Source organism: Alosa sapidissima, chromosome 1 (genome assembly GCF_018492685.1).
Source record: "Alosa sapidissima isolate fAloSap1 chromosome 1, fAloSap1.pri, whole genome shotgun sequence".
NCBI classification, from domain to species: domain Eukaryota; kingdom Metazoa; phylum Chordata; class Actinopteri; order Clupeiformes; family Clupeidae; genus Alosa; species Alosa sapidissima.
In genome coordinates this window covers 5,460,708-5,483,621 of record NC_055957.1, presented here as the reverse complement: position 1 = coordinate 5,483,621, position 22,914 = coordinate 5,460,708, and the positions used below count along the sequence as shown (strand labels likewise).

The 22,914-nt window shown below is 42.0% G+C and overlaps 2 protein-coding genes across 3 annotated transcripts; both read right to left on the bottom strand.

Moving 5' to 3' along the window:
* Positions 1-3,045: 3,045 nt before the first annotated feature.
* Positions 3,046-4,801, bottom strand: LOC121721510 (digestive cysteine proteinase 2-like). The gene is made up of 4 exons (XM_042108505.1): positions 4,514-4,801; positions 4,174-4,276; positions 3,583-3,684; positions 3,046-3,252 (listed from the first exon to the last, which is right to left on the bottom strand). Coding segments are annotated over exons 1-4 (462 nt in total). The 5' UTR covers positions 4,770-4,801; the 3' UTR covers positions 3,046-3,251.
* Positions 4,802-13,700: 8,899 nt separating this feature from the next.
* Positions 13,701-21,309, bottom strand: LOC121721476 (procathepsin L-like). Of its 2 annotated transcripts, none has more exons than XM_042108458.1 (8): positions 21,207-21,309; positions 21,006-21,110; positions 18,240-18,382; positions 17,908-18,114; positions 16,162-16,353; positions 15,584-15,749; positions 14,594-14,699; positions 13,701-14,353 (listed from the first exon to the last, which is right to left on the bottom strand). In XM_042108458.1, exons 2-8 carry the CDS (start codon positions 21,103-21,105, stop codon positions 14,254-14,256), a joined length of 1,014 nt encoding a protein of 337 aa, XP_041964392.1. In that variant the 5' UTR covers positions 21,106-21,110; positions 21,207-21,309; the 3' UTR covers positions 13,701-14,253. The 2 variants fall into 2 exon arrangements, with proteins under 2 accessions (XP_041964392.1, XP_041964397.1); XM_042108463.1 differs by having other exon boundaries at positions 21,006-21,106; positions 21,207-21,306.
* Positions 21,310-22,914: the final 1,605 nt, after the last annotated feature.

Genomic DNA, 22,914 nt, shown 5'->3' with positions numbered 1-22,914 from the left:
AAGAAATATAGTGCAGTGTAGACAGTAGTATGCAGTAGGTTTACAGAAGAAGGTTTAGAGTAATATAAATTAGATATACTGTAACTATGTGCAGTGTATTAGCAGTTACATAAAAGCAAAATAAATATGGCTATGTGATATGAACAATGTATGAACAACATACAGATATGTGCAATGTAGTAGCAGTAACAATATAATAGTAGTAAGAATAATATAGATATATGCAGTGTATTACTGTAACAGAATATATTATGAAGAAAACAGAATAAATATGGACATTCAGTATGAACCATATAGACAGATATGTACAGTATGTACAGGTACAGCTACAGTGTGTGCAGTGTGGTAACAGTACCATTGTAGTGTAGAAACAATAACATTATAATAGATAGATAGATATACTTTAATTATCCCAAAGCAGGCTTGGAATTTCACCATTCTGGGGGCAAGGCCACTTGGCCTTCAGTTGGGCATATTTGGTGGGGGGCACAAAGGCCACATGTCAGGGCCCCAAGGCCAAAGTTAACTTTACAGTAGTAGGCTATAAAAATGATCAAAGTTGTATTTAGCCTATTCGCTGCAGTAGACCTGCATCACTGTATGAAACATTACAAAAACATGAAACATGACATATTACATAGAACTGTAAATCATCTGATCATCTAATATTTACAGATATATAGGCTATATATAACATTTATTTTATATTTGGCCTGTTATGAAATCATGTATTGAACAATTTAAGCACAGCTCAGCTTTAAGAAACTCAAATAGCCTAGATGCATGCTTAGCATTTTGTGATCATTAAGGCTACTTTCACAAACTCTTAGTCAGCTGTCCTCTGATTTACCAATATCTAGGCGATATTTGTAACATTTATTTTGTATTTGGCCCGTTATGAAATCATGTGGAACAGTGTAAAAGCCAAAATTTGGAGACATCCATGTATGTCGAACTTTACTGCAAATTCAAAACTGGATTACTCTGTACAGGGGACTGCTTTACACCTTTATGTTCGGTAAGGTCTCCTGTTTATTCTGATATATGGTTTGTCATGTGTTAAAAGAAGGGTTCGTAAAGTATTCCACCGAGATGAATGGGTAGGGAGATCATGGGACGCAAAACCTTCAGTAGAATGTATGATTAAATTGAATTATATTATTTACTTTTCTCGCGAACCGTTCAACACAGCAATTATCGGCTAACATCGTTTAAAAGGTGAGAAAAAGCTCTTTCATGTGATACTTGTGATGTCTGTGTGATGAATAGGCTACTTCGCGAGTAGTTCAACTGAAAAAGGGTGAATTTGGACGCACTTTCTTTCTTGCGCTGTCACTTTCTCCACTGCGTAAAAGACTAAATTAATTTGCGCTGTGAATGCTAAGATTATTTTGACAGGCCACAGGCTAAATAAAAATCGCTATTAGTAGGACGCAAAGCAGAATATTGAAAGAAGGGGGCACCAAGGCCACCGTGGCCTGTAAACCTCTGATTTTCAAAGGGGCCTCACGGCCAATGCAAGGGGCTACGACGGCCATGGCCGTCGTGGCCGCTGTGAAATTCCTACCAAAGGGAAATTCAGTTGTTTCAGCAGCCTTAAGAACATACAGCAAGCACACATAGTCCACATACATAAACAAAAAATTACTTTCATAGCTGTCAAGGTACCATACACATCCAAGTACCAAAGTGTAACTGCCTAGTAAGACATAATCAAGACAATTGCCTCCATGTTAGATATAAAAGATTAAAAGATAAGTCGTCTCTCTCTACTCAAAGGAGAGTTGTTGTACAGTGCTATTGCTGTGGGTAAGAACATTTTCTTATATCTGTCCTTACTGCAACTGAGTTGGCGAAACCGCCAACTAAAAACACTTTGAGTATTAAGAATACTAAGAGTATTAAGAATAAGTGTATGTGCAGGATGGATAGTATGAAGAGCAGTAGAATAAGGCTATATATAAGTGTAATTACAGTATGTACATTTGTAAATACAAAAGCAATCCAGTGTTGTTTTTCTCGCCCCTCTGGGTTGGGGTTAGTACGGATGTTACAGAGACGATCTTTCCTGTGATGTTTGTTTGTTAGTTATGTCATGAGACCTTGTCATGAATCAAAGTGTCATGATGTTGCTGTGTGTGCAGATCTCCATTGTGTACCAATTCCAGAGTAGGGATCCCAAAAATGTCACCCTTAGACTAGAACATAGAGTTCTATTCCATTCCCTGCTGAGCTCCTCTGTTCTATTAGTGAGGAATGGTGTGTCAGCCTGGTCAGTATCGTACCGACAGAACAAATACCGAACAGAACAAATACCGGTAGTACATTAATTGGGCCGTTCTGTGTCAAATCAGACAAAATCCAGGAAAATGGTTGCAGCACCGACTCTGATTTTCCTCAAAGTTTGTCTACACAATTTTTAGGTTCCATATCTAAAACCTGTAAAATATTTTTGTTCAATTCTATTGTTTTCATAGTCTTTTTGCCCTTGATTGTTTACACTCTCTAAAAGGCCTTATCTTGGAGGCCATGTTAGGACATTCATATCTTAAAAAGTATTATTCCTAGCCTGATCAAACTGACGATTCAATCATTAAAAGTTTGTCCCACAGTCTCATTGGTTTTATAGAATATTGTGGGGCAGCCGTGGCCTACTGGTTAGGGCTTCGGGCTTGGGAACCGAAGGATTACCAGTTCAAGCCCCGACCAGTAAGAAAAATGTTGGCGGGGAAGAGCATTGCTCTCTCATGCCCACATCCACAGCTGAAGTGCCCTTGAGCAAGGCACCTAACCCCTCACTGCTCCCCGAGCAGAATGGTATGATGAGATGTGTGTTAGAGGCATAAAACCGGTAAAAATGTGTTGTCATTTTTTGCATCGGTGATTATTCAGAAATATTGGGCCTCTGACTTTGGGGTGGCCCAGTCAATCCAATAGAAGTTCCTGCAGTAGGCTATGAGGAGCCCATAATAACATAGACACTTCACCATGCTACAGCTCTTTATACCTGGTTACACTGCAAGAATAATATTTCACCATTTTGCATTGCTTTTACAAACACCTCTTTAATGTCTTCAGCAAGAATTCAAATTCAAATAATTCAAAGGCATATTTATGAGAATGTTCAAATTAGATGTCTGGTACATAATTGTACCAGAATTGCATGGTCCATGTGGCACGGTAATGATTGCTCAATAAAGTATATTCATTCTTTATAACTCCGTCTGGATTCCTGTCCGATCTTGACGGTATCTGGGAGAAAGACAGAAGAGCAAATGAAGGTTGTTATCCCAGCACTGTGTGTGATTTCACACTCACTTTGGACAAATGTTATAGTTTATTCTCAGGTCTCCCATTGCTCTGTAGTTTGAATATTATTCTTCACTTGTAAATCTCTTTAAGTACAAGGGGCCGTCTACACGATGCCGGTTTTTGTGAAACCGGTGAGGTTTTGTTATTGGTTACGCCTTGCGTGTACACGATGCGCTAACCAGTAGGCCATGGCTGCCCCACTTTTAATTAAAGCATCAGGTAAATGGATGAATGCAAATGTGATGTGATGTGTTACTCACACCTACTCACCATTTCACGTTTGGTAAAATACTGGCAGATGCAATGCCACACTGGTTGTTCTTGTTCCTGGACATCTTGATGTAGCCTTCATCTCCCCAGTTCACACCCCAGCTACCAAAGAAATACAACACAGTAAAGTACCTCCAAATAGGAGGTATCTAGCCAAGGTTTCATTGAAAATATCATTTATTATTATTGATTTGGTACTCTACTGTGCTAAAACATCCCCACATTAATATTGAGTTACGTCAAGTGAGACACAGCCATGCAAAATTGAGTTAAACACATTTGTAGTTTAGCCCATTTGTAGTGTAGTTGAGTTAAACACATTTGCGCAGCTTAGCCCATTTGTTTTTACACCTTATTCCAGTCAAATATATTTTGGCAAAATATATTAGTTTACCATATTTGCTGTTTTTGTTAAGAGGACGCCTGTTGTTGGTTGCTATGTAGTCTATTTGTGGTTGCTATCTAGGTAGCTTCTTAGTTTTAGACAGAAAAACTATGTACTCTGTGTCTCTTTAAGAATGACAGACCTTGAGAGTTAGATTAAACTTTTCCTTTTGAAATTGAAAATAATACTTGATGAGTTGAACATACCTGTTCTTCACCAGCCAGTAGTCTTGGCCATCTTCAGTTCCATAACCCACCACCAGCATGGCATGACTTCCAGTGCTCTGGCAGGAGGGCTCATCGTAGACACCTGGATCAATCAACCGATCAATCAATAAATCAATCAATCAATCAATCAATTTAGCTAGCTAACTATCTAGGTAGCCATCAATCTATGTGTCAGTCAATTAGTCAGTTGTTCTAATGTTTACTCCAGTATTTCAGCACACAACGCAACACCTATTTTGAAAAGGATGCAGTGAGTATAAAGTATGTAAGTCACTGTCCTGTGACCTCTTGTGTCACTGTCTTGGTTATGCAAACCCACCAGACTGATAGGACTGGAAGGAGTCATGTCCGGCATCGACCGTCACAGAGATGGGTCCTAACAGTGCCACCGCTACCTCGAGCCCTTCTTCATCTCCAGGGTCTCCCGTGTCATATCCCGTACAGACGGCACCGACGTCAGATTCATCGAAACGGCAGGTCGATCCCTGAGGGACGTTTAAAAGACGATTCATTAATGCATCTTTCATTTGGACCCACAGATTCCACCTCCTGGCTGTGAGTGACATAATAAGCATGTTTGAGTTTAGATGTCTAGACGTAGTGATTGTGGCTGAAGGTACTGCAGGGTTTTATGCTCCAGTATTCAAGAAACATCAAGGACAGTTCATAGTACCTTTGCCTCATAGGGATAAGAGTCCTCTGTGTCTAGTTGTCCGTCATCCAACAAGGTCAAGGAGTCATATGCCCCCTTGACTGTACCGCCTGAACAATCATCAGAAATGCCACAGTCGATCAGTTGCTGTTCACTCAAAGACACAAGCTTTCCGTGAGCAATGCAGACTTGGGATTCCAGAGCACCAGTCTAAATAAGGATAGACAAAACATTGCTTGAATTTATCATTTGTTATCGTTCTGATAGATTTGCTGGGAAGGAATATGTGAACAATCATGAAGATTGGGCACTTCTGGATAAGTTTTTGATTTTTGGCAAGGTGTTAGGTATGGGCCTAAGGTTTTCAAAAATCCATGGATACAAGTTGGGGTGGCCCCCCTAGTGGGGCCATTTTGGATTTTATGGATAACTGCCACTAGGGGGGCCAACCCAACTTGTATCCATGGATTTTTGAAAACCTTAGGCCTATACCTAACACTCTGCCAAAAATCAAAAACTTATCCAGAAGTGCCCAATTTTCATGAATTGCATCCTAGCTAGATGTCACCAAACTCAACATTTAAACACACACACACACACACACACACACACACACACACACAATTATTCTCTCCTGTTAACCTACCGCACTGAAGGCCCAGCTGGATGCACAACTTTGCTGGTCTTTCACTGGAGTCACACATCCCTCCTCCCTCCAGTCCACTGACGTTGACCACTTGGGGCCTTTCTTAAGTCCAAATGGCACAGTACCAGGCCTCTGTGCAGAGTGGGCCGTTTTGGTCGTGTTGGAGCGAGCCAGGTTCATTAGGGCTTTCTGACGGTACTCTGCATTATCCTGTCCAAGAGCCAGAAGAAATCATGCATCGTTTCAGTACTCTGTCACCTGTATAGGGTTCTCTACGCTAAACAAGTTGCTGTTGTGATAAAAACCTGAGATAGTTTGGTATTGCGATTTACAAGGAAGCACTTTCCGTAGTTGCACCAGTGGCTGTTTATGCAGATAGACAACAGTGATATAGAATATGAGCTTGCATAAGAAGCTTGGAAGCGATCCTTTCAATAAGTCAATCTTTTTAGACATACAGTACAGTAGATCATCTGCCCTACCATGTCGGAGAAGTGGTTCATGCTCATGCGGTAGGTCTTGATGCCCTGGTCAGCCAGGATGTTGTGGGTCAGAACCCTGCGGCGGGTGGAGAGCCAGATGTCTTTGCGCCGGGCCTCCTCCTCAGGGGTCCTGTAGGATTTACCTGTGGACCAAACAGCCAGAAAGATGGCAACTCTGCATTTGTTATTAGTTAAATTGTTCTGGGCAGTTCTAAACTAAACAAATATACATTTATACATTAATGCATGCTATCTAATAATAATGCTTGTATTGTGGTATTGTATGTGTATTAATATGCATTGTATAAATGCAAATATTATCTAACACAATAGACGATAACCTCTTCACTTCCTCACCAAACTTGAGTTTCCAGGCGTGGAACTCCAGGTCCTCCAGAGAGAGGCTGGCACAGCTCACCACTGCCAGAGAGGCAGCTGCTATTAGCAACAGCTTCATGCTGCAACATATAACAACAATAGCACAGTTTACATTCTCAGGCAGAGTGTATATATGAATGTGTGAGCAAGAGAAAGAGACACAGAAAGAGAGAGACATAGAGCACCTGAAACAGCCTTGCACAACCTCACTGCCTTGCACAACCTCACTGCCTTGCACAACCTCACTGCCTTGCACAACCTCACTGCCTCACTGCCTTGCACAACCTCACTGCCTCACTGCCTTGCACAACCTCACTGCCTTGCACAACCTCACTGCCTTCACTGCCTTGCACAACTGACAGACTGAGAAAGTCATTTGTCCCCAGGGCCATTGATCACCATGACCACTATCACCATTGCACTACCACCATGACACTCATTCACACAGAGCACCTTAGAGCACCTTACCATGCCTTACTATGCACAGAGAATCACAGGCTCAGTCTCTGCCTCAGTCATTGCAAGCGCCACTGACTTATTAATCACCACTATGTGGATACTGTTTTTAGAATTGATTTAGATTAAGTGTTAGTAGATTAAGTGTTAGTATAAAAATGTGTTTGTGTTGTATGTATGCTGCTGAGACCTTGAGTATCTATCTATCTCTGACTATCTATCGAAACACTCACCTAAGTGCCTTGGAACCTGCTATGGATTGCGATGAGAGGCAGTTTGACCGATGACTTAAAGCACACACTCCTCTACCCTGAGCTGAATGATGTACTCTCACACACCCCTCTACCCTGAGCTGAATATACTCTCTCACACTCCTCTACCCTGAGCTGAATGATGTACTCTCTCACACACTATTTTAACCTCTACGTTGTCCTGAATCAGCCTCCTCCAATTGACCACAAGTTCCTGCAATGTTTCTCAATTCCGTTCAGATGACCTCACCTCAGAGATAAGGGTCCGCATCTCTTTCATTAAATAGATGTTTTTGTGTGAAAGAATTCAGCCTCCGTTCATATTCCCTCTAAACTTTTAATATGAAGAGTTTGGTTACAAAAGGGTTTTTGGTGAAAAGGTGATACACAGGTCATTGTTATTTGATTAATCTTTACTCAATCAAAACAACACAAGGTTAGGACTATTCTAAGGGCCCAGCACAGACAGGGGGCCCCCATAGGCAGTTGCGTAACTACCGACGATGCTGCCGGTGCAGTGCACCAGAGCGCCCTCCACTACACATTATTGTGTTACAGTAAACCTGGAGACTTGGATCACCTCCGTAAGGTTTCATGCAGCTTTTTTACTGTTGCATTTGTAAGTGTTTTAAAATGGATGTAAATATGTTTTCTTCATTTGCGTTTACAAAAACACGTGGATATAATTTATTGCCCCTCGGCCTGTACTGCAGGTACTGGGCCGGGGATTTTACTCATGTGATAAATAAAGCGAATCTTGCATCTTGAATACAAGATTCAAGGGACATATGAACCTGAAGCTGGATATTGCTCATCTACACAAATTGATGTAACATATTAAATATAACATCTTAATGATGGTGGGGGGGGGAGGGTATTTTGCATTCAGATAGGACAGTGACAAGAGGCAGTAAGTGAGAGGAGAGAAGGGGTTGGGGGGGGGGGGGTTGTGGCAGGACATTACAGTGGGTTGGATTCAAACATGTTTTGGTGGTCCAGTGGTGCAGTCAGAACCACCTAGAGCTTAACCCCAAGAAGATTGCCCCCCACCCCCCTCGCCATTCAGAACGACACAGGGTCTAAGGTGGATTCCTTTAGGTTCCTGGGATCAACCATTTCACAGGACCTGCAATGGTCACTCCACATTGACACTATCCAGAAAAAAGGCCCAGCAGAGGTTATACTTCCTGAGACAGCTAAGAAAGTTTAATCTGCCTAAGGAGCTGCTGACCACTTTCTACTCAGCCATCATTCAGCTATCATCCGCACCTCCATCACTGTCTGGTTTGGGTCTGCCACCAAATAGGACAGGGCCAGACTGCAACGGAAAATTAGGGCTGCAGAGAGGATCATTGGAGCTGACCTTCCCTCCATCCAGGACCTGTACCGGTCCAGGGTCAGGAAAAGGGCAGCTAAAATCTCTACAGATCCCTCACATCCTAGTCACAAACTCCTTCCCTCTGGAAGACGATACAGGGCACTGATTGCCAAAACCAGCCGACACAAAGACAGCTTCTCCCCCCATGCAGTCACTCTGTTGAACACTCAGAAACAGCCCCCACCCTTACACTGAACAAAGTCAATCAACACTGTTCTGCTCATCTACCTCATGTGTACTTCAACCTTACAGTTACTGTATTGTTATTAATATATAACCATTGCACTGAACAGCCTTGCACTATATTTATATTTAATCTTAAACCTCAGTCTATACTGATATTGCAATATTCCCACCCTCCTTTCAACTGTATATTGCATCTTGCCTGTGTCTGTTGAGGTGTCCACGACTTGGCAACCTTGACAGTGACAATGCATTACCCTATACCACCCATAGTGTCTATTTATTCATTAGCAAATGTACATACTGTATTTATTCTTATACATAGACATATTCTACTGCCCTTTATTCTACTGTCATTCTATTCTTACTAGGGCTGTCAAAATAACTGATTCATTTCGATTAATTAATTTGAGAAAAAATAACTGATTAAGAAAATGAGTGCAGATTAATCGATTCCATATGACCTTTGACCCCCGAGCCGTTCTAGTCTGTAACCATTCGACTGTAAAATGAAGGAGAGAGAAGAAAATGTGCTGCCTAGATCATTGATTGGAACATTTACTTTTAAAAAACGGCCTGATGGTGTTGATAAAAATAAAGTGTTGAAAATAAAGTCCTCTGCAATGTCTGCAGCAAGGAATTTGCATATCACCGGAGTTCATCAACTCTATAGTCGCACATCAATGCAAAGAAATAATTGTTGCCATTGAGGGGAGTGTTAATTTATTTTCATTGTGTCCCCTAGGTTATATCTGTGGCCTGAAATCGATTGACAGCCCTAATTCTTACTGTTCTGTTTTATTCTTTTATTTGCAAATGTACATACTGTATTTATTCTTCTACATAGTCATATTCTACTGTCCTTCATTCTACTGTCCTCCTATTCTTACTGTTCTTTTTTTATTCTTACTGTTCTGTTTCTAGTTCTGTTTCTATTCTTACTGTTCTGTTTTTATTCTTACTGTTCTGTTTTTATTCTTTTACTCTTTTTATGGTTTTTATTTGTATTCTTATATGTTAAGTGTGTGTTGTACTTTGAGTGCAAAGATTAACCGGAGTCAAATTCCTTGTTTGTTTACGCAAACATGGCCAATAAAGCTGATTCTGATTATTTGATTTAATGATTTAGTATAGGAAGAGGCGGTCAGGAAGAGGAAACACATGTGATCTCTGAGGCCATTGTTAACTGATGCATGCAATTATGTGGTGGGAAACACAAACTCATCTGCATTTTAGAAGAAGTGGAGTCAACAGAAATCAGCTGAGAAATAGCTCAGTCAGTTCACACAAATCTACTTTTACCTTAACTAAACCGAAAGTCCTCTCATTTGCAAAATTGTTCGACTAGCCTACTATTTTAGTGGTCTGTGGTGGTCAGGCCCTTTTTTTACCAGACTCTTTTCCCTTTTTTAATGAACTACTTGCCTCTGAGACGTATTAGTGGTGGTGGAGGAGGCAGTAATAGTAGTAGAACTGGTGACCGTTTGATATTTTGACTCACATGGTTTGGAGTCTGTACGAGAGGATCTAGTGCTCCTGGAATGTCTGTTTATGGTTAGTGGCCCTGTGTTGCTATGTGTAGAGCAACTGAATATTTCATACCAATCAAGTGATCCCAAATATTTCAGAGAAAGCCTGGAATATACAGTCCATTTCCATTCTGTTCTACTCTACTCTATCACACAGATCGCACTTCATAGACTGTGATTACATTAAGAATACTGTAGTGTGTATTAAGACTGTGATTACATGGCCCCAGCAGCAGACATTCGAATGAGTTGATGGTCATATTCATAAGAGACCACTGCAAATTTGAATATGTACGGAGCCCCTAAGGGGACATGAGCAAAAAAAAATCTAAAGTTTAGTTTCATGTGCTCACATGAAATTTTTTATGTGCTCACCTGAAACTTTCATGTGAAAAGGTTTTGCGTGCGCACACAAAACCTTCATATACTCATGTGAAACTTTCATGTGCGCACATGAAATTTTTACGTGAGCACATGAAAGTTTCAGGTGAGCACATGAAAGTTTCACGTGAGCACATGAAACTAAACTTTAGATTTTTTTTACTCATGACCCCTTAGGGGCTCCGTAAATATGACCGTCAACTCATTCGAATGTCACTCAGCAACCGTAGGACTGGGCTAGGCATAAGTGCTTGTCTTGCCCATCTGCCAAAGTAATGATAGGTCACTGAAGTAAGGATTATTTTCACTCTTTCACAAACTACAAGGTTGCTGCAAGGAGTTATCTAACGATGTGATTGGGATCTTAGACACACAAATGAGAAAGCAGTTCTTGTATGTGTCAGGGAAAAGACTGAGGGCCAGATGTACGTACATTTGCGAACGTAGCGTTATCAGCGGCATGGACACACCGCAGATTGCGAACGCTGTCAGACCCAAGTTTCTGTCGTATTTATCAATCGTTCAATCCTTAGTGTACACTGCCCCTTTCTCTGCCTTTCTCCGACCAATAAACACAACATCCACAACTGAATGGCAGCGCCTACATACAAGCGCAGTTGAATGAAGTTAACTGATGACAACATTAAAAAGAATCAAACGTTTAGCGATCATGAAATAATACTATACATGATAAGATGTAGCCTAAACAAGCAGGGAGATAATGAAGATCAGTAGTTCTACTCAAACTTGTGCACGTAGGCTATGGAAGATTGGTCAAATCTAGCAAGTAGGAACGTTTTAAGTGAATGACGGGAAAGTTGAGGTTGCTTTTGGTAGTACAAATACTTTCACCACAAAAACTGGTGTTCTAAATAGCGATTCTGTTGTCTTTGAAAGGTTCTCTTATTGACTCATTGAACTACAATTTGGATTAACACCTGCTTTTACAAGGCGGAAGTATTTAGGCGCAGAATAGACGTGCACTTTCAGGAGCAGTCTTTGTACATACCGCGGAATACATAATTAGGCGCTCTTTACTCTTCCCCTCCCATCTTTTTACGCTAAACTCCCACTCTCCCCTGGATCCTCCCATGAATGCATATGCATGACATGACAATCGCAATCTGCCACTTTCAGCTCCCGCGGCAGGCAGTTTGCGCTTTTACATCATTGCATCCTGTTTGTACATACCTCGCAATGATTTTACACGCACATTGCGAAACAAATACGCCTGCCTATACGCCAAATGGCCCTGAGGTTAGCCACGCTGGAACCCATTAGTGGCGCTCCAGCGCCCCCTAGAGGTCCTACTGTATATTTCATGTTGTTTGTAAACACATAAGCACATGTCTCCGAGGCCTGTTAACCCTTCATGTGCCACCCAAGCCACGTCTGCTCCACCACTTCCACTTGGGCTCCTGTCTTTCAAGCTGATGAAGAAATGAATCCTTAAAAAAATGAAGTCTTACTTTCGATTGTGTAACCTAGCTTATGCAAGTGATGATTTGCTGACTCGCATCCTGTGCAGGAACTGCTAGTTCTGCATTGTTTGCCTTCTAAAAGCAATGTTTGACTTTAGCCCTCATGTCAATACTGTAAGTATTCCCTTAAAGGGGCTGTTATAATGTTCACAACTCACATCAAGGTTGACTGAGATCAGGTAGCTTCAGACCCCCGTGTCTCACCCAATAAGGGCATCTGCCATCCTGCCGTCTCCCCAGACCAGGCCAGCCTCTGCCTCTCCTACTTCCCCTGAACCTGACACTGTACCTGGTCTACTCCATCCTGGATCCCCCTAACACTGTACCCAGTCTACTCCATGTTGAATACCCCTAACCCTGTGCCCAGTCCATGCTGAATATCCAACACTGTGCCCAGTCCATGCTGAATACCCCCAACCCTGTGCCCACTGCCCAGTCCATGCTGAATACCCCCAACCCTGTGCCCAGTCCATGCTGAATACCCCCAACACTGCAATGAAAAGAGTAGCACTTGTACTCCACCCCAGTGCCCTACCCCAGTGTTCTACCCCAGTGTTCTGTCCCAGTGCTCTAACCCAGTGTTCTGCCCCAGTGTTCTGCCCCAGTGTTCTACCCCAGTGTTCTACCCTAGTGCTCTAACCCAGTGTTCTGCCCCAGTGCTCTACCCCAGTGTTCTACCCTAGTGCTCTAACCCAGTGTTCTGCCCCAGTGCTCTACCCCAGTGTTCTGTCCCAGTGATCTACCCCAGTGTTCTACCCCAGTGTTCTGTCCCAGTGATCTACCCCAGTGCTCTACCCCAGTGTTCTACCCCAGTGTTCTGTCCCAGTGATCTACCCCAGTGATCTACCCCAGAGTTCTACCCCAGTGTTCTACCCCAGTGCTCTATCACTGCTCAACCCCCAGTGCTCTAGGTTTGATTCTGATGAGGGCACGTTGTTTGTTTGCACTTCATAAATACTCCCTATACCCCAGTTTTGAGTAACCTGGTTATGCTAGGTGAAGTGCCCTGAAAGAAACCATGATACTGTTCCATGTGTACACCTTCTCCCGGTTTCTCACGCAAACGTGTGATTGTATGAGGAGCCGAGATATGGTCTGTTAATATAACTCTTTTGCTGGTAACCGAGATAAGGTCTGTTAATATACTGTAACTCTTTTGCTGGTAACCAAGATAAAGTCTGTTAATATAACACACAAGCAGTATGTAACGTAAACATGGCGTGACATGAGGATTCTGTTGAAATAATGCTTTTTGGCGAAAGAGGAAGCCACACAAAGAATAAGCACATGACAGTTGAGTTTGTGGTGTTGGCGTGTCATGTGAGGTTTTCAGAAGCCGTATGGGATTCATACGTATATGTCCATTCATGACGAAATGAACAAAAGTAATGGGCAGCTCTTCAGATGAAGACTTTCTTCAGATACCCATTTTAACTCATTCATTCATTTCACATCTCACTCACTCATTGCTCTATCGTAGCCTTTTTAAAAACAGTCTAGACAAACGTAGACATAGGCTGTCACACAAGGGCTGCCTCATCAAAGCAGGAAATTTGGAGGAGGATAAATGTGTATGATGCAAAGCAAAAGCTGACATATACACCTCATTGGATTATTGAGTGTGTTCTCTAGGCTACCAATGATCACATTTGTGTATATTGCATATTTTATTTATGACTTCAAAAAGTGTGTATTTGTGGACATTTTATTTCAGTAACAGTGTCAAATCTACAACAATTATTGATTAATGTGGACACCCACAGTACCCCCCACACACACACACAGGAAAAATAAATCTTCAAATAATCAAGCCAGTTCCCCATATGCAGAATATTTTGAAACTCCTCTTTTCATGTTTGCTTGAAGCTAAATCAAATTTGATAGATAAAAGCACAAACAATTGCAGCAATAATTGTTTTGTTTTTCTGTATTAGTATTACATGACCAGTGGACTAGGCGTTGTGAGCTATAGTGTCTTCATATTTCTCTGTAGGAAAACTGTAAGTGCAACTGAAACCCTGAGTTTGTCACATGAGGTGATGAACTTCTTTGAACATGACCTCAACTTCCTGCATGCCCTATACATTCTCAGATCTATCCAAAGATACGCTTGAAAAAATAGCCTTAGAGTATATGTGGTGGAGGTAGAGGCATCTCCTGTTAATCAGATGTCTGGTCTTGTGATTAATGAACAAGTTAATAAATTCCAGAAATGTCCTCAATGTTATAAACCAACTCATCATCAGACTTGAGGGAAGAAACAATAAGAGGCAATGCCACATTGGTTGTCCAGATTTCTAGACATCTTGATGTAGCCATCTTCTCCCCAGGAAGTGCTCCAGCTAAACAAACACAATTGAATATGTCAACAAGGTTATTAATATAAAACAGTGATTAGATGGCCTAATTTGAATTGATTTAAGTCTATTGTCCATCATGCTTCCATTTTTATGTATATAACTAAATAAAATATATATGCACGGCACACTAATGGCTTTGCACATCGGTCAGATTAGGGTCCAAGACGTCTCTACACAGTTCTGTGGGACTGGGTTGTGTTGATCAGTGTGGTTGCAGCCTACCTGTTCTTCACCAGCCAGTAGTCTTGGCCATCTTCAGTTCCGTAGCCAACCACCAGCATGGCATGGTTCAGCCTAGTTCTGCTGCAGGAAGGCTCATCATAGACACCTGTGCAAATCAGCTCATTAGGCAAGGCAGTCCTTTTAGGCAAGTCCTCCCACTCGGTTGGCAAAAGTTTGAACTAGCCAACTAGCTCCGCTGGTGTGAAAACGCATGGGACTCATGAGTTTTAGCGCTATCCTATTGCGTGCAGAGGGAATTTGAAAGACAACCGTTTATTCCGCCCCTCGGATTGAGCGCTGCCAATGGTGAGTTCCCAGACCCTACATCTTGATCTGGGTCTGGCTCGTCAGGCTAGGACAGGAGTGTGATTTGATTTGATTTGAATTGAATTTGGCTAATGTGCTCAAGCATCAACAACCTCACAGTAGAATTGCAAACTGTGCCTTTAAGTCTACAATGTAAATATACAAACTGTACCTATAAGTCTACGGTGTAAATATACAAACTGTACCTTTAAGTCTACAATGTAAATATACAAACTTTACCTTTAAGGCTACGATGTAAATAATAATAATACGTTTATTTTATATAGCGCCTTTCTCAAACCCAAGGTCGCTTTACATAGTAGGAAGGTAGGGAAACACAATAACAAACAAACAAACAATACAACAGACAAAGGCAGGGAAACACAATAACAAACAAACAAAACAATACAACAAAGACAAGTTATCTGTATGGAACTATGTGTTGGGTGTGGAGGAGAAGTGATCATTAAACAGAAAGGTCTTGAGATGTGCTTTGAAGAAAGGAAGAGAAGGAACGGCACGAAGGGGTTGGGGGAGGGAGTTCCAGAGTTTGGGGGCCAAGGCACTGAAGGACCTGCCACCCATACAAACATTGTAAACATACAAACCGTACCTTTAAGTCTATGATGTAAATATATAAACTGTACCTTTAAGTCTACAATGTAAATATACAACAGGACCCACCAGACTGGTAGTTTCGGAAGTCGTTCTCAGCATCAATGGCCACAGACACGGGTCCCTCGTTGGCCACAGCTTCCTGCAGAGCGGACTCCTCTCCTGGAGGTTTCACCTCAGTGTAGCCTTTACAGGACACACTGATAGCCGAGCGCTTAAAGCGACAGGTGTCATCCTGAGAGGCATTCATATTTGCCTTGTTAGCAGATGGCCCAGTCTACACAGTCTAAAACTAGCTGTGACAAAATACATGTAGCATTGCTTCATAATACTTTATTGCATTCTTTTGTAATATAGAAATAATAATAATAATAATAATACACATTATATTTCTGTATACCCAGTAAAAATATGTTGTTCCCCTAGGCCTACTCCTACAGACAAAGTGTACTTCATGTGAAATACAGTAAATGAGCTGTTTTGGGGAAGTGAACAGGTTGAGAGGTCTGTGAGAATGCACTATTTTGTGCTTTACTTTACCTTACTTTAGGGTTGGATTTAAGAGTTAGATCTGCAGCTGGCCAAAATATCACAACCATAAATGATACTGAACATCCAAATGAAGAGTGCATTATCTGTTATAGTACCTCTGCCTCGTAAGGATACGAGTCCTCAGTGTCCACTCCTCCAGTCTTGATGACGTACTCATAGGCCCTGTCTATGTAGCCTCCATTGCAGCCTTCGTTCCCATAGGACCTAGAGCAGTCCACTAGCTGCTGCTCGCTAAGAGAGGGGAGGCGTCCCTTATATATGCAGGTGTGGGACTCCAGCGCACCTGTCTGGATAAGAACAAACAAAAGACACATCGCTGCAAAACCACTCCATTCTTCACATACCTCAAGCGCATTTCCTCAAACTCTGTTCAGTGGCTCATGTGAAACAGCCATATGCTAGCAACACCATCACCATGGGGTAGATACCCAGGAAAACATATTTAAAGTCATGCAAAGCATCTGGTAATTTAGCAGAATTTAGCACTTTTATCCAAAATAACACAGACTCTCAGAAGTGGGTTCAAAACCAGGACGGACCCGGGTCGTGGTATTGAATGTCAGGTGACGACGACGTCACTGTTGTTCCACCACGGCAACTTACAGTTACATATTCTTTTTTTTTGTGATCAACTGTTTATTGAGTTATATAAATGGGGACGGGGGGGGGGGGGGGGGGGGGGGGCAATACGGTTACATGAAATAATAAAATGATACATGACATATAAAGGCATACATTGTGTTAAAAAGAAGAGATTAAAAATGCAAAATGACAAAAATAGATATTTACAGAGAAAGAGAAAAGAAAGAGCACTCAACAGCAACATGTATTTTATACAATGACGCAACTCATCACACAAGAGGTATGATATCTTTGACCCTGCAAATTAATGCCTCCCATTTTTGTAAGGTGGATACAGTTACATATTCTGATGGAAAAGTAAACCTGTACTGTAAAGCACTTTGGATAAAAATCACCTGCTATTATTCTACCTTGTCTATTATTAATGGAAAATAAACTGTAACCATTCCAAAAATGATCACCATATTTTGTCAGAGAGTAAGGAAACACGATGAATTGAAGTAATGTCTTATTTGACAACATTACTCTAACCCGTAAAACCCCGTAAAACCCATGAAAAAAAATGAGTTACTGTACGGGGCGGAATCTCTTGGAATTTTCGTTTATGTTTTGAACGATTAATTCTAGAATAGCGTAATAATAATGGGCTAGCGCGTCCTCCTATTTGGGTTGCCAAATTAGCAAAGGCCAACTGTCAACAGCTGTCAGTTGTAGTCATGAACGCTTACGAGAGGCAGGCAAATTTCCAAAAATTAAAACAAGAAACAAATTAAGTGGAGGAGGAGGAGCTTCCTGAGATGGTGACGTCTTTGTCAAACGAAGAATATCAAGTCTGACGCAGAGCTGGCCATATTTCTCCACAACAGGTAGCCTAGGCTAAACTTCATCTGCATCGCTAACTTCAGCTAAATATGTTACGTTGGTTAGAGAGGTATTTTTTGTTTTCACTGTTTCCGTAATGTGTAGCTGGGTCATGGTTGGAGAAACGTTAAAGCAGCTGTAGGTCAACTAACGTTAGCTAAGTCTTCATTACATCTGGCAACCCAGAAGAGGCTCGCGCCTGGTAGTCTTGAGAATGTTTTGATTTTGGCCTGCAGAATGTTCGGTAACAATCCTACAAATCGCACCTTTAATGTAGAGGAAGATTGGGAACCAAAAGAACTTTCAAGCATTGTTTTTGTTTTTATTGTTGAAAGGGTCTATATAAATAAACTTGACTTGACTTGACTTGACTACTGTTTGTATGTCCAGTAACTTACGGTACTGAAGGCCCAACAGGATCCACACTGCTGAGTCTGGTCTTTGACAGGAGTCACACAACTCTTTGTCCTCCAGTCTACAGACTTAGGAAGCATAGCGCCCCCTTTCTGTTTGGAGGGTGTTCTACCAAGCTGAGCCATGGTTTTGGTCGCATTGGAAAGGAGTGTGCTTCTGAGGAGGAGAGTGTTATGGTATTCATCGTTGTCCTGTTAAAGAAGAGGACAGTATACAGTGACGAAGCGTGGACTGACCAAGACCAGGTGTATTGGAAAGCTCCATAGTAGACATGATTAGCATTTAACTTATTCTACAATTGATAAGCGAATCCTACCATGTCGGAGAAGTGGTTCATGCCCATGCGGTAGGTCTTGATGCCCTGGTCAGCCAGGATGTTGTGGGTCAGAACCCTGCGGCGGGTGGAGAGCCAGATGTCTTTGCGCCGGGCCTCCTCCTCAGGGGTCCTGTACACCTTACCTATCAGGTAAACACGAAGAGTGAAACATGCTTTATTCTCTGTAGTCTGTGTGGAGATTGATTGACAGATAGACAATTAGAGAGGTCAATGCAGGATATGTTTTGTGTACTTTATATTCAGAGAACGTGTGCTCATTTTACTAAATTGTGTTCTCATTGTTATTTATGTAATATGAGCACACTATTTAGTAAAACGAGTGCACAATTTTACTTAATTGTGCACACAATCTAGTAAAATGAGATTATATATTAAACAATTTAGCCCACAATTTAGTAAAATGTGTGCACATTCTCTCGATATACAAAATAATCTTGCAATGACACCCCTCAGGCTCTGTACAAAACAGAAAGGTTGTTGCCTCATCATTGAATGATGCGTCACATTGTCCACTTTTCTTGAAACTGCCATTGCTTCTGGTCAACATTTTCCTTTTTCTTCAGGAAGAAAGATTGGCTAACATGTAGTTGTGAGGAACAGCTCTGTTGATTCACTTGTGATAAACTCTTTTGATGGTTTAGTTGGCTGCCAAACACAGCTAACAAAACGCAAAGTTGATATGCAGGCTCATTACAATAGAAATCAACCAAGGGGTCTTGCAGGCCGGGACTTTTGAGACCACTGGTGTAAAAAGACATCTAAACATTCAAATTACTAAACATGTCAAATGAAATGCTATAAACATAAAATGGATTTTTTAAAAATATATCTCTAGTTGTGCAAACTACCATAAAATGTGTGGTATATACAGTAGAGTGTCAATCAAACTATTAGAAGATTTTAGAAGATTCAGACTAATAGAAGATTACCGGTATTCTCTGTATAAAGTTATTGCAGTGAGCAGGCAGTGGGCTGCAAGCAATGACGGTTATCAACCAATGAGGTGACTCAACTGATTACACTGACGTCATTTGGGTTAGGGGTAGGTGATGGACAAGCTACTTAGAAAATGTAGTGAGCTAAGCTAAATGAAGCTTAAAGGAGAATTCCGGTGTGATATTGACCTAAAGTGTATTGAAACATGATACCGAGTGTGAACGTATGTCTCATAGCCCATCTCGACTTGTCCCCTGCACTCCAAAATCTGGCGCTAGTTAGCCGATGCTACCAACAACTTTTTCAGTAGTGGTGCTTCGGCATCGGGCTAGCCAAAAATAATTCAGTGGAAATGCATGGATTCCAGTTTCTTCCAGTAGCAGCAACTGGAATCCATGCATTTCCACTGAATTATTTTTGGAATCTGATCCCTTATCATAGCTGTTCATTCTTACTCCTTGCTCGACTTATCGTGACTAAATTCAAGATGGCTGCAAACGCTAAACTTCGTGAAGATACTGTCTGTATAAATCGTCTTGTAAGTAAACTACCAGTGCTTTTTCAAAGTTCTCAATGTCTCGTTTTAAATGTCAGGGCCCTCGGAAGTCTACCAATGAAGTGTGGAGATACATTGAGCCTCGTAAATGGGTGTAAAACAGTGATTTATTTGCATGGCTAGCCCGATGCCGAAGCACCACTATTGAAAAAGATGTTGGTAGCATCGGCTAACTAGCGCCAGATTTTGGAGTGCAGGGGACAAGCCGAGATGGGCTATGAGACATACGTTCACACTCGGTATCATGTTTCGATACACTTTAGGTCAATATCACACCGGAATTCTCCTTTAAAGTATAAGTATATATAATCTTTTGATCCCGTGAGGGAAATTTGGTCTCTGCATGTATCCCAATCCGTGATTTAGTGAAACACACTCAGCACACAGTGAACGCACAGTGAGGTGAAGCACACACTAATCCCGACGCAGTGAGCTGCCTGCTACAGCGGCGCTTGGGGAGCAGTGAGGGGTTAGGTGACTTGCTTAAGGGGACTTCAGCCGTTCCTAATGGTCGGGGTTCGAACTGGCAACCCTCCGGCTACAAATCCAAAGCGCTAACCGGCTGCATCCATTTGCTTTTACGGACTTCTAATTTTCATAAGTACTTTTGCACTTTGGTGGAGACACTTTGCGCTTTAGCTAATCACCTGCATCATGTAACAGGTACTCCCTCTAACGGGTATATATGCATGTGCATGTTCATCTTGTAAGTCTTTTTGAGTCCAGAACCTACTTTAACCTAAGGGGACTGGACGTCTTGCACAAATTTAGCTTGTAGCTTAGCGCACTACATTTTGCCCATCAGTACCCAAATAGTAAAATCAGATTGGCAGACAGCGGACCGCTGGTGGTATGCTGCCGGTGGCGTGCCACTTGTGGACCACTATCTCTTTAATTTTAACTTGTCATGAATATTAAGAAAATAGGCCTATATTAAATGTTTATTAAAATGATGTATGGAGTATAACTGAACAAATGAAAAAGATTTTAGACCAATAGTGGCAATATATTGGGCCATTTGTCTGCAACCCACCAGCGGACCACCAGAGAACCAATGAGCAAAATTCCAGCGGACCGCCAGCTATGCCCCCAGTAGACCGACAGTGGTCCGCCAGCCTCTTGCTATCTGGGTAATAGCAAGCAGTAGTTATTACCTAATGAGGTGATTAAACTGATTACACTTAAGTAATTTGTCACCTCCACTGATGTCATGATATAAAAAATAGAAAACTGATTCATTTGAGTCCCCTCACCAAACTTGAGTTTCCATGCGTGGAACTCCAGGTCCTCCAGAGAGAGGCTGGCACAGCTCACTACTGCCAGAGAGGCAGCTGCTATTAGTAACAGCTTCATGCTGCCCACAGAAAAGAATCACTGGTTAATTCTCATATATGCGTTTGTGTGTGTGTGTGTGTGTGTGTGTGTGTGTGTGTGTGAAATTTGAAGCCTTTTACCTCTGAAGAATGAAGTCTTCGGTAAACGATGATGAGACAGATGAATTGATCAAAGAGACAACTCACTTCATCCTCTGACTGGAGACCAAGAGCTCAAAGAGGATCTTTAAACTTCTCTTTAGCATTAAAAGAGCCGTGTCCACATGACCACAGCTTTCACTTCTGTTTGGAAGATCCGACTGTACCTGTAAGGGCTGTGATAACTTTTATCCCCTCTTGTGGTTCGGTGTACATGCGCAGACATGTTGTGTTTTGGGAGAAGGTTTAGGGGTTGGAGATATCATCATTATGAATCATTAATTGTTATGTTCAAAACATGAATGTGTATTGTGTTGAAGTACATCGTAATAAGCCATTGTTATGGATTGTGGTAAACTGTATCTATCACATCAGGAAGAGGAAACAAGGACAATGTTACAAACACATGACGTATTGTGGTTGCAGTTTTGGGCATTCATGTGGTGGGGAACATGTGCAAATCACACCGCCTGATGTGGCTAAGGCATATATTAGTTAAAGGGATACTCCACCATTTGGGGAATTACACTCATTTTCCACCTCCCCTTGAGTTAAACAATTGATTTTTACATTTCTCCAGTTCATCCAGCCGTTCTCTGAGTCTGGCGATACCATAACTCCAGCCTAGCATAGATCATTGTATCTGATTAGACCATTAGCTTCTCGCCTGCTAGCATCACGTTTAAAAGTGACTAAGATTTCTGGTAATTTTCCTATTTAAAACTTCTCTCCTCTCAAGTTAGAAAGTGTAATAAGACCAATGGAAAATGAAACGTGGCCATTTTCTAGGCTGATTTGACATGGAACTGTAGGCCTTCTCTCATTCCAGCGTAATAATCAAGGAACACCATGGGCGCAGCAGCACAATGATATCACGCAGCACCTGAAAATAGTCCCTGTAGGCTAACTTCCAGCAACAAGGTTGAGCTGCAGCAGACAAATTGGTTAGTGACTGAATTATTCCACAGCCCGTGACTAACGGCATGTAGGCGTGTGTTCCTAGCCAGGTTAGTCAACTACAGTGCAACAACACAGCATCATCTGATCGCCATCGAAAAACAGTGAGATGAGCAAGTCATTTCCACTTCATAGACAAGACGACGGCATAGACAAGACGACAGGGCACACAGTGTCCAGTATTCTACACTCAACTGACCATTCTGACTGCACTATCTTGTTTCTGGGTTCCTGGTGGTCAATGTGACGCCTCAGCTCTACCGTGCTGGGTCTGCCTCTTCCTCCCTTGCTGGTCATGAAATTGTTTGTGGCTCGTTCTTGTCTGTCCCTCTCTTGGCCTGCAGGAGGAGCTCTGGAGGGTCTACTGAAGTGGCTAATTGATGGCCTAATTGGATGGTGGATAAAATCAGTGTTCTCCAGCTGGCTAACTCTCTCTGGCACTGCACTCGTGAGCACACTCTCAGCACTGCACTCGTGAGCACACTCTCTCTGGCACTGCACTCGTGAGCACACTCTCGGCAGGGCACTCGTGAGCACACTCTCGGCAGGGCACTCGTGAGCACACTCTCGGCACTGCACTCGTGAGCACACTCTCGGCAGGGCACTCGTGAGCACACTCTCGGCAGGGCTGGGTGCAGCACTGCTCCTTTACCTTTTGCACTACAGATCCGCATGCTGACCTACACGACAGTTTGCTTTTCCTTACACGTACTGACTTTATAAATATCTCAGT